Raw genomic sequence first — 13,008 nt, 5'->3', positions numbered from 1 at the left:
GACCAATGACTCCATACTTTGCTAGTAATAAACTATCATAAGTGCTTAGTGGTTTTGAAGAAGTGATTTATAAATTACTGGAATTTGTAACAGTAAAATCTGCCTACAGACTCTCATTTAGTGAAATCTTCCTTAGCTGCCTCAAGGTTTGAAAATCACGGCAGAGACTATAGGCATAGTGCAGATGTCTGGTGATATGTTGTTACGGAGAATGTGAAAAATTGAACTTGACAAGTATAAACATTACAGATGGACTGAGTTTGTCTTTTTTTTTGTAAATGTGCAAAAGAATACGGTTGTAAGCATTGTTAGCAGGCTGGCGGCTCTAAACAATACATCTTCATTCGCTTAAAGAGCAACATTTGCATTACGACACCAGAATGCTATTCAAAATTAGAAACTTTATTGATGCGAGATCAAAATTAATTTGTGGAACTCTTCATACAAGCTTTCAGTGGAAATATAATGCACAAAAAATATAGCAGCATCTTTACATTTACATACACAGATGTAAATAACCATCCTCATCGTATCGTAATACTACTGAGGGAGTGAGGTAAGTGGATGAGGGAGTGTGTGTATGAGTGGGTGAGTGAGCTTGTGTGTGTGTTGAGTGTGTGTGAGAGAGAGAGATTGTGACTGAGTGAATTCATGAGTATGTGTGTGTGTGTGTGTGTCTATGACAGCGCTCCTTGAGTGCAGTACAGCTGATACACTGTCCTGCTCAGAGCTGGACCCAGGTTCCTGAAAAACAAACAAAATGATATGAGATGAAAACAGGACGAGCATGGAGGGAAGGAAACCGATTACAATTACACCTACAATAAGTTTTCTTGACTTTTTTTCCTTTTACCCAATCAAAACAAGTATGTTTTGACTGAAGTATCGTACTTCATTATGCTCTGAAACAATTTTGTGGGCTTTCCATAAGCATACAAATAAATAAAATCAATCTGCAAACCTTTTGAGTTTCCCACAACGGATGGAAGAGAGGAGTTTCTCTTTCTCTGCTTCACTGGCGCACTGTTCATAGGCTGACAGAAGACTAGAGAGAGAGAGAGAGTGAGAGAGAGAGAGAGAAAAATAAGAAAATAGGAGATTATTATGATTGTTCTCAATCGTTTAACTGAAAAATCAATTGACAGTCGATGCTTATTATATGTTTTTATTATGACAAATAATCACTTGGAATATCAAAAATGGAGAGAGAGAATGAGAGAGCAAGATAATAGAGAGAGAGAATGTTAGTTAGCATGTAAACAGAAGAGCAAGACACATTGAGAAAGAGTCATGCACAAAAAAGAGAGATGTCTATAGTGTGTGTGTGTGTGTGTGTGTGTGTGTGTGTGTGTGTGCGTGCGTGTTACCTGTGTGGAGTGCTGTATTGCTCCAGTATAGCAGCTGCCTTGTCTCCAGACAAACCGCTAATCTGCATCAATTGTCTGGCAAACACCTCTCTCACTGTCTGACACTAAAGAGAAGGGCAGAGAAAGACAGAGGTTTACACACACACACACACACACACACACACACACACACACACTTGGACTTATAGGACAAGTAGGGGGAAAAAAGGGGCAGAGGGAGGGAGAAAGTGATAGAGTGAGAGAAAGCGAGATACATAGCTTGCACACACACACACACACACACACCTTGTTCTTGATCGCCCCTTGGTTGAACTCAGCAAAAGAGATGAGAGAGCAGGAGGGGTTTCCTCTCTCCTCCTCGTCACTCCCTCCATCCCCCTCCAGCTCTCTGGAACGACAGATCAGCGTACGGTTCTGAAACGAAGAGTAAAAAAAGAAAAAAAGAAGAAAGAGAGGTAAAAAATAGACAGAGAGATGCTAGTATACAGGTCTTTACAGAATCAAACTTTAAAAATTCTATTTGCAACCCTTTAACCAATGAAATCTCTAAAATGTTATGGGTCATCACAAGCTATGTTTCCATGCAACTGTCAAGCAAATTTTACACAAAGCTTTGAAATATAACAAAAAATAAAAATGTGTTGTGTTTCCATCAGCTGGACTGAAGTGAACAAACACATCTGTGAGAAAAATGGAAAAGAGTCCTTCAAGAATGTGTGTGTTGCCTGGTATAGTTTAGTCAAGTATCTGCTCATGACAGGTGTGTGTGTGTGTGTTTGTGTGTGTGTGTGTGTTACCTGGTATAGTTTAGTCAAGTATCTTGTCATAACAGTGAGGTAGGCTGCTGACTCCCTCACATCCTGGACTCTCTTCACAAAGAAGCCATCAACCACCTAAAACACAAACACAAACACACACACACACAAAGACAAAATCACTTATACAAACCATCACAAATCACATTTTACCATTTTAGTGGTGAGTAACAGTGCTGTATGTGTGTGTGTATGTTTATTTATGTATTAACTATAGTCTGCTGTGTGTAAAAAAAAATCCCATGTATTTCAATGAGACCTATGCGTTGGCAGATGATATGGATTGATGGAGTACAGTGCGTGAAAATATCACAACCCAGTCTGTCAATAGTTGAAATTAGTTGAATTTCTGACAGATTGGAGGTAAATATCATCATGCTAATGGACGTCTTCAGCCAATTAAATTTATACATACTGCTTCAAAAGGTTTCAAGACTCGACCACAACAATGCAAGCTAGGTGGTTTCAACGCAGACTTGAATGTGTGACGGATGCCGGATCGCCCATGTAAACGCCGCCCGAGGCAAACTGCCATCTAAGCGTATGCCAGTGTGTGTGTGTGTGTGTGTAGGTACCTGTGTGTTGACTATGGCTTGCTGTAGCGTAGTTTCAGGTAAACTCAGGTGCGAGGCTGCCGTCCCACACTCCTCCACCAGATAGATGGGCCTGCGAAGACCACACCTCTTCAGACGAAACTGACGGAGGGATGAACGGGAGAGAGACGGAGAGAAAGTAAAAAATGATGGTTCCATTCAGTAGCACAAGTAGTGTGTGTGAAAAGGTTTTAGTGTTAGAGGTGTAACAAAGAGAGAGAAAGAGAGACAGACTTATGCTTCATTGTCATACACCTCACTTAAAATCACCAGTCTTAAAATAACCTCATTAAATGGTAGAAATGACACAAATCCAGTATTCATATGCTGATAATGGGTATCCACTGTACTAAACAGTGGGCATGATTTTCCATTTAATAGTGATTTAAAAACCACACAGCCGATTCAGCTTTAGGCCACACTTACCATGATATATTACTGTTATTGAGTGCAATTATCAGCTTGTTATGATTTTGTTATTATGAAGCATGTTGGCTCATACTTAGCTAGCCAGTTCACCCTTTTCTCCAGTGACCAATGTATGTGCCTGGCGAAAACAGCTTTACTGTTGCTTTTTGACGCAAGAGAAACGCCATGGTGGAAAACTTTTGTAAACCTCTTGAACACATACCGAGAGCGAGAGAGAAAACAGCGAGAGGAGAGGAAGGGTGATGTCACACAGTTGTAAGGCCAACTAACAAAAAAACACAAAACAAACCGAAAAACGACACACACACACACACACACACACACACACACACACACACACACAAGTCTGTCATGGTAATGTAATGATAACAACTGCAGTTAAGCTAAGAACCGCACCGACCTTCTGCTCCCTGAAGCGTCCGTCGATGATGCTGCCGCAGAGGTCGTCCATCCTCTTCCTCTCGATGATGTAATCGAGGACCAGCTCCCTGCCTGGCGGGGCACGCAACTGACCTGGAGAGTGAGAGAGAGAGAGAGAGAGAGGACGGTTACTTGCTTTTCTTCTTTTATATTTGATTCCCACTGTATTTAGACTCTTGGGCAATATTGCAGCAGTAAAATTAAGTAGCATTTATGCCCTTAAGACATAACGAGTCAAATCAATATGAATATGAGCCAGAAAGGGAGATAAATCAGATATATTTACTTATATCAGCCTGACATCTGATACCAATATAGGAGTTAGACACAGAGATGTATGGGCAGGGAAAGTGCAGTGGAAGAGGAGAGGAGAGGAGAGGAGAGGAGATTTTAACAGAAAGACAAACAGTAGCGATGGCTCCACCTAGAGGTTGGGCACAGACACTGCAGTCTACAACAGGAGACGCTCACAAGCCCCTATGTTCAGACAGAGGCCACTTGCATGAGCTTTAGCGCTTCATTTTCTACATCTTTCTTTCTTCGAATAAATTACATTCTGTCATAGAACCCAGGAAAGCCACACACTGCTACAATGAGCTTGCTGTCTATTTTGGAGAGAAATTAACAGGCGCATGGATAGAGTTTCTCTTTATTTATTTATTTATTTTTATAATTTCTCGCTTGGGTTATAATTTTTAGCTTCAGTTTGCCTCAATTTCTCACAATATGGAAATATATGTATGCACAATCACGTTAAATAATCAAATTAATGTCCATCCCATTGAACGCAATGGTAATGTTAGGTGTGACAAAACTGACATTTTCAAATAATATATAATATTCCTTAAAATGTTTTATACCACATTTTGTCAGAGTTTTTAAACAAAATTAGCTTATCATCAGTTTAGACAGCAGAATTGTGTCATATCCCAGAATCTCTGTATCATCACCATATGATTCCACTGAAAGACGATAAACAATAACATTGAATTATCACCCAGCCCTAGTTGCCTCCATCTCAATCTGTTCACCTCCTTCCATTTACTTTGCATGGATTCACAACACCTCTATCTCTATTCTTTTTCCCCACCTTTTGTCGTCTTGTGTGTGTGTGTGTGTGTGTGTGTGTGTGTGTGTGTGTGTGTGTGTGTGTGTGTGTGTGTTACCTGGAACGGGTGCGACCTTTTCCCTCGCCACCCACATGAAGTCTCCAACGTTCAGCTTCCTGATGTCAAAGGTCACTCCGTTCCTCTGAAGCTCTTTGACCAGCTCCTGCTTACGGTGGTTGCTGCCACTACACACACACACACAAATTAACAAATCATGACATATACACACACATACATATACACACACAAGTTAACACTTAAAAATACACACACACAAATTATCATATAACAATACATACTGTATATACACACACATATTACTGTCATTCAGGAGGAAGTAACAACTTTCGGCATGAAAAGACAGGTTTGTATATATAGTTCACACATTTCAAACTACACACATACTTACAAATTAACAAACAATAGTGGGTGACGAAACACACATAGATAGGAATTGGAACAATATATCGAACTCCAATATATCGCAATACAAAAATGTGACAATACATATCGCGGGGCAGAAAACTGAATGGTGATATTAGCTCCATTTTATTCTGCTGTAGTAATCACAAAAGAGACACTTGACCATCACAGTTTCACAAGCTCTCCATCCAAATTATACTATTTGCACTTTGTTAGGACATTTTTAAATTGTGGTTTACATTCTAGCGAGCCAATGGCATCGCTAGAAAGATTTGTGGCTCAGAAATAAACAAAATTCCCCATATCGATATCGAATCGTAGCAGATTGTCCCATCTCTAATAGATGCATAAATGGCAATTATTGTATAACACAACAGTTCTTTCCTTCACACTTATACCCGGACACCTCTCTCACCCGGTTGTCTCGATGAAGTCCACACAGAGTATAATCTCATAGGCTCCAGGTAAGAGACAGCCTCCATTCGGCCTTCTGCTTGCAGCCTGTGAAGCCTGGGGTTTTCCTGAGCAGCTCACCCCATCCACCTCACTCCTGGTCTGGGTGACACCGGCCGGCCTCTCTGTGGGGCTGAGCAGAAAACCAAAGGCGTTTTCCCAGGAAGGTAAGAGCACAAGATGAACACAACACCCATCCATCTTTAACCGTTTGGTGAGCACTCACTGTATTCTCTCCTCCTCTTCTTCTTCTTCTTCTTCTTCTTCCTCTTCACCGGCAGTAAGGTCCACAACTCCCGAACTGCCTCTTTCCTCTTCCTCCTCCTCCCCTCGTTCGCTCCCAACCTCCTCTTCATCCCTCTCTCCATTTCTGTCTCTCTCTGGTTCTCTGTTGGTCCCTTGTTCTCCTGAATCCAGTCGCTCCGCCAAAGCAAGACCTTCTTCTGTCAGAGAATACCTGAGATAGAGAGAGAGAGAGACAGAGGGAGAGAGAAAGAGAGAGACAGAGAGAGAGAGAAAGAAAAAGAGAATGAAAGGGTGAAAGAAAGAAGTGTCTAACCCCTTTCACAAAAATTAACCATGTCAAATGAATGCTGCTGAGACAGCCGAGTCCTATGTTTAGAAACTCAATCAGCTGTTCACAGTTATTGTTGCCCAAGAGCTGAGGTCCTCCAATATGGCCGCCAGCGGGTGTGTTACATCCCCTGAAAACCCTCTACACTATTAACAGAGCTGAGTCACTGCAGCGATAACAAATGAATCTGATGATACAAAATACATAATTACAAATCTTCTCTCCATTCGAAGGGAAGAAGTAATTTGTTCTGTGTTCACCATGTTGAACACAACATGGTGGTGTGTGTGTGTGTGTGTGTGTGTGTGTGTGTGTGTGTGTCACTAGTCACTAGTGCCTGACGTATCCGGCCGCTCTGACATTATTTTCAGTGACACTGAAGCTGGGCATATTTACTACTTCTACTATTTAATCTTTGCAAAGACGGTTAAGGGGATGATTTCAACAAATGAAAAACCGTTGCATGAACGGTTCAAACTTTAGTCCCGCCTGCAAAGGTGCTGATTGGTCCAATTTTTTCTCTGACCTAGAACAAGCCCTTGACTAGAGCAACACCAGACTCTCTGAATCGCTTGACAAAATCTGAAGGAATTGAGGAAGTACCCCCTTGCATATGTGAGTTTGTCCCTGTGGCTCTGGTGTGAACGGTAATGACAGGGGACATTACTGAGCACGAGTCCTGGTGTGAACTGCCTCCTAAACATGACGGACTTGGATCAGCATACCACAATGTTCCTGGGTTGTGTGTGTGTGATATGTGCCATGTTCACACTGCAGATAAAAGTGTCCCAATTCAGATTTTTCTCCTTACACGTGACAGATATCTGATGTTTTCTAATCCATGTGAACAGCAGAAAGCTTCGTGGATTCTCATTGTCAATTCCAATCTAGATGTATGGAAATGTTATGAAATGGAAATGTCTGGAAATGTCTCTGTACAAAATCAGATCCCGAGGCTACTACACACTAGAATACATATGAACAGTCAATCAAAAATAATCAGTTATGAGCAGCAATTCAGACTTGAGCATGAAAGAAAGAAAGAACGTAACTAGTGTATTTTTGGAGAGAATTTGCATGCCTGTGTGTGTGTGTGTGTGTGTTTCCATGTGTGTTTCCTGTGTACCTTGCGGGGCTGTGTGTCTTCAGGACCAGGTTCTTCTGGATCAGAGTGCTGACTGAAGACCAGGCTGTGTACTTAGAGCCTAGATCTGGCTGCAGACGAAGAGAGAGAGAGAGGGATGGGAGAGAGAGGAGATGGAAACAGAGTATAACGTGATCATTTTGAAAGAATCTGCTTTGAAACTTTAAAAAACAAGAAGATGTAGAGAGAGGAACGGAGGGAAGGAGGATCGTCACAAGGAGAATAAAAGTCAAATCAAAGAATCAAACCCATAACCAGTGTTAATGTGCATCTCTGTGTGTGTGTGTGTGTGTGTGCTTGTGTATGTGTGTATAATCAACTAACTTACCACAGCAAAAGACTTATCACAGAGATGCTGGGCTTCAGACTGTAGTTCCAGCTTGAACATATAACCTTTACTACCTGGGATCTGATAGATAGATAGATAGATAGATAGATAGATAGATAGATAGATAGATAGATAGATAGATAGATAGATAGATAGATAGATAGATAGATAGATAGATAGATAAGGATCAGCTGAATGATTTAATCTGTAATTGTTGAAAAGAGCGACTGAGTGTGATGAAGAAAGAAGTGATACCTGTGACTGTCTGTAGAGGGCGAGCAGGACAGCATAGCCGCCAGATCTCTTCTGGGGCACGTACTCCCTCTTCTTCCTCCCTCCTCCTCTTCCTCCTTCTCCTCCTCCTACTCCAGCTTCTCTTCCCCCTCCTCCTCCTCCTCCTCCTCCTCTGTCCTTCCCTCCATCCCCTGGAGTATTCTTCTGCAGGGAACGATGGATGACATGGAGGAAAACAAACAAAGTGTTTCATTCCAAAATGAGATGTCCACCATTTGAAAAAAAAAAAAAATGTGGCACCTACTCTCGCGAAATGAATGATAACATTTTAACAAATTCTGGCACTTTGTAATACTACATCACTGGAAGTAATAATTCTACTAAAATCCTACTGAAACTCAAACTTCATCAACAGAAAATCCAAGCTGTGCAGTGCAGAAACACTACAGTAATGAGGCTTAAAAAAAAAAAAAAACACTGATTTTGTACATTACCACATGAAGTCCTTTAAGTCCTACTTTTACAGACTGGATCCTCTATATTTTACAAATATTTATGATTAACTTCTGGTAATAATTTATTTCCCCAAAATGGATATATATTGTTTTTGTTATTGAGTAGAACTCTTCAAATCAAGTGATGTTATTCACTTATTACAAGCCTAATAAAACCGGTCAGTATTCATCTCTCCGTTTAATCCTGAGTGAGGATGATTTTGATGATTTTTTAAATATCTCTAAGATCACACATTCCTTTAGCATTTAGCAGCTATTACCAGAGAACCAAACCACGCATTCCAGTTCCACGTGAATCCAGAACCATCTGAACATAATAATAAATAAGTATCAAAGTAAGCAAGGTAGTCAGCAAATAAATGAACAAATAAACGAGAAAAATATTATCAAACACATTTAAAAAAAAAAAAAATGAAAAAAACATAATTTTAGGAACTTGCTTTTCATCTTTTTATTAGAAAATATTATCCTTAAAAAGTGCCCTTTTTTCCCCACACTTGCTTTTCTTCTTTTCATTAGATATCCTGGGAGTAGAATAACAGATACACACACGAGCACCCAGTGTGTGCAGATTCTGCTTCCTCGTTGTTACAGGCTTCCCACCCATTTGCAAAATTCCACCAATATTCACTGAATTCCCCAGAGAATTTATCAAATTCAACAACTTTCCCTGTCTGGAATACGCCTACCAAATTTCCATAATATTCCAGAAATTCCATGACCAGTGGGAACTCTGCTGTTAGAGAGGGAGACAAACTCTTAACGCACTTCCTTAGTCTCTCTGTCACTCTCACACACACACACACACACACACACACACACACACACACTCCACCTTACCAACCTTTCTGGAGGGAGCCAGGCTGTTGTTGTCCGGTCTACCAGGAGGGGGCGCTCCTTCGGGGAGAGAGTGGATGGGAGCGTCCGGACCTGGGACAGAGGAAGAGAGGAGAAAATATCAGTGTAATCTGATTACTTCAAATTACTTTTAGATGACTTTGCCTTCAAAACCTACTGAATATGAAGAATCTGTTCTAATGTACAGACTGCAACATGAATATAATTTTATTAAGAGGTATTAAATTATACACTACAAGTCAAAAGTTTGGACCCACCTGATTGAATCTTCTATGTTTTTCATTCTCTTAAAGCCATTTTGATCTAAAGGCTTCTGCTTAAATGCTTGAAATGTGTTTCTTAGACAAATATAAATAGTGAAGTTGATCCTATGTATGAATTTCTTTCCAAAGCCTTTGCCTTTCCATCAAGGCAAAGGGCGGCTGCTTTAAAGAATCTAAAATATAAGATAGTTTTGATTTGGTCACTGCATAATTCCATTTGTGTTATTTCATAGTTTTGATGTCTTCACTATTATTCTAAAATGTGAAAAATAGTAAAAATACAAAACAAATGCGTGTGTCCAAACTTTTGACTGGTAGTGTATCTTATGCTGATGGTGATGGTGATTCAACAGTATCTGTAATCCGATTGGCTGCTTGTAATGTTGGCGATCTTGGAATCTAAGCTTATTCTACTGTTGCACTCATTGTAAGTGTGCATCAATTTGTCTAAGAGTGTGAGATAAATGGCTGAAATTGTAAATGTAGAATTCATCCCTCTACTCACTGTTTATATAAATCCTTCTTCCGTCCCTCCATCCACCCAAATCTTACACTGTTCTCTGTGTAATTTTGCTGTAGTTGTTGTTGTTTGTTGTTTGGTACTTTATGTTTGCCTTCTACCTTCCCTTCATCCTCCCATCCCTCCTCCATTCCTAAAATATTCTCTCTCCAACATCGCTGGAGTTTTCCATCTAGTATTTTACATAATCTATTCATCCATCCATGAATCCAAACTCATTCTATTATATCTGTATTTTTTTTTTATCTAGTATTTTACATAATCCTTCCACCTATTAACCCATCCGTCCATTCCTCTTTCCTCTTCATTCTACAGTCGTTTTTTGTCTAATGATTTGCATAATAACTAGAATAACTGCCTCCACAAAGCAAAGGTTGCAGGTTTGATCTCTAACATGCAAATACGTACTCAATTCATCCACCCATCCACCCCTTCTCTCGTTTCTCACCGTTCTCTCTGTAGTACCGCTGCAGTTTTTCGTCCAGTATTTTACAGATCCCGTCTCCAAAGTTCTGGAGGATCTTTGCCTCTCTGGCGTTTTGGAGCGGTAGAGGATACTTATTCAAAGAGCTGATGGCCTTGTAAGGAAAAGAAAACACTGTTTATTCCTTCATCAATCCGTTTCTGCACTCGGTTCCTACACATTTCAAAATACCTTTTCTAGACCTCAGTTTCTTGGACTACATTCATCTTCTAGTCCATAGTGCTGTATAGTTGAAGATTAGTCTTCACAGCAACAAATATCCCAATGTGAGAAATAACAGTTGGTCCACAACAACATAAAATGTGTTGTCATGAGTCTCCGCAGTGAACAAGGTTTTTTTAACTCACTTTTCCAGACTTTTTGTCCATTTGCATCCTTTTCAAACCGTTTTTAAGATGATTCTGAATCATCAAATTCATTTTTGATGTAGACTTCCCAGACATGCATATGAACCCTATTTTTTCAATTTTTCCAAAACTCCAAAAGGTCTCAAAAGTGTCATATTTGATGTGGCCCATTAAGAAAAAAATTAGGGCATTGTCTACTTTATCTGGGTAAGTTATATTCTATACTTATTAACTCAGTTTTATTCTAGTCTATTGTATTCTATCTGTATGATCCACAGAGCTGAAGTGGAAAGAAAAAGTATGATCTATAGAATGCAGCAGTGCAGAATAGAATAGAATAGAATAGAATAGAGCGTCCTGTTGCACCTTCTGGTAGACGTGCTGGGTCTTCAGCCCCCTCTCTCTCGCCTGGTCCGTAGTTCGGTGAGCCACTGGAGAAGAGCGGGTTGGGACAGGGGGGCAGGGCTCGTTTCCGACCCAACCGGACCGGCTCCGAGGCTGGCATCACTTTGGATATGACAGGAGATCAGCAGAATATTGAACGTTTTCTTAAAATGTAGGTTGTTTAGTCTTCAATACTGTGCATACTGCAAAAAGTTATTTTCACATATACTTCAGATATGTTTGGAGATACATTTAAAATACGAACGTTCAAAAATAATTTTGAACACTGGAAATACATTTTCTTCCTATACACTGTTGATAACCCATCTGCAACTTATACAAAATATAATTTGAACGCATGCAGCAGGCTACAAATTCACCTTTTCGCCAATTTTTGTGTAACCTATTTTGAAACATAGCCTATATCTAACAAATTTTTAATTACATTGAAATGTATGGGAGTAAAGCCATACCCTTCAAAACTATTTACCAAGCCCAGATACGTACAGTTACGTCTTGGAAAGACAAACTCAATTTAAAAATCTGGCTATTTAATGTTGTCTTGCATATCGGCAAAGACACATGCCTCGTAGAACATGAGTGAACACCTTGAACAAATCGCTAGGGCCCACTCTTCCTTTCGGCATGTACCATAAACACAAAGCAGCAGTTATTTCAATACAATTTGAAGTTTTATAATTGGTTCACCCCTTCTTCCCACGGTCTTCTTCAGTCAAAATACAACGTGGAGTCATGCTCTAAGATGTGTGTTTCGTTCGCCGATAAGCATGTGAAAAATTATTTCAAGATTTTTTGAATTGAGTTTGGCTTAACATCTTTCCATACAAGAAAGAACGGCACCTGTCGAGGCTATGCCTTGCTCAACTTTGAGTCACCAGCCTCCACTGGAAACATTGTGATAAAAGCAACGATGGCTAACGTTAGCCAACTTAATGTAAATAAAAGTAATTGTAGCCTGCAAGTTAACAGGCTAACGTTAGCGATAGATAGCAATTTGCCCTGTGTGAATATTTGCACCACAACCCACTGACTCTACAAGTCAGAAAGAAGCTAACAAAATGTGTAGAAAGTTGCAGCAGTGAAATATGGAGCTCCGTCGTGTATGTGCATGGCAATGTGCTCACCTTTCAATGAAATTACAGCAGCTGGCGCCTTGTATTCAAAGACATTGCTCTGTTCCTTGTTGACAGAAGTCACGTGATCAGGAGAGGAAGGAGGGGCACAAGGCAAAAATACCTAATAGCGGCCTCTAGCGGCGAAAATCATAAAAGAACATTTCTGTGATGGATGTATTAACGAATAAATAAACGCATAAATAAATAAATAAACAAACCAATAAATAAATAACCATACTGACCGACAAGCAAATAAATAAGGCAAGATACTAAATGAATGAAAAAATGAATGAATGATCATTATATGATCACAAATTCCGAATTTGTAATTCAAATTCCACATGTATGATGAATTACATGAACAGACCTAAATCGACTACATTTCATATACATATATATATATGTGTATATGAAATGTGTATATATATATATATTGAATGGCCAAAATGTGGTATATACTTGTATTGGATGCTTGTATTGTATTGGATGTAGGCCCATGTGTTGTCATAGGAAGAAAATGTATATGCAGAGAGCTGTCCATACATGTGCAATACATTTATCTTGGCCATTTTTGTAAGTATTTCCACATTTTGAAACATATCTCCAAACATA

General features: G+C 39.7%; 1 protein-coding gene across 1 annotated transcript; it reads right to left on the bottom strand.

The window, feature by feature from the left end:
- Positions 1–437: 437 nt before the first annotated feature.
- On the bottom strand, positions 438–11,381 carry mus81 (MUS81 structure-specific endonuclease subunit). Its single transcript, XM_071529866.1, is given in 18 exon segments — positions 438–744; positions 962–1,045; positions 1,368–1,471; positions 1,653–1,781; positions 2,165–2,260; positions 2,758–2,877; positions 3,605–3,717; positions 4,791–4,918; positions 5,572–5,742; positions 5,836–6,066; positions 7,310–7,398; positions 7,656–7,736; positions 7,911–8,093; positions 9,249–9,334; positions 10,494–10,623; positions 11,243–11,292; positions 11,295–11,312; positions 11,315–11,381. Coding segments are annotated over 18 exon segments (1,947 nt in total). The 3' UTR covers positions 438–677.
- Between the last annotated feature and the right edge of the window lie 1,627 nt (positions 11,382–13,008).

The sequence above is a fragment of the Centroberyx affinis genome, unplaced genomic scaffold, assembly GCF_046629955.1.
Source record: "Centroberyx affinis isolate AG114_WGS23_722 - 3 ecotype Tasmania unplaced genomic scaffold, CSIRO-AGI_Caff_v1 ptg001845l_1, whole genome shotgun sequence".
Taxonomy (NCBI): Eukaryota; Metazoa; Chordata; class Actinopteri; order Beryciformes; family Berycidae; genus Centroberyx; species Centroberyx affinis.
This window is presented reverse-complemented; position numbering and strand designations above follow the sequence as displayed.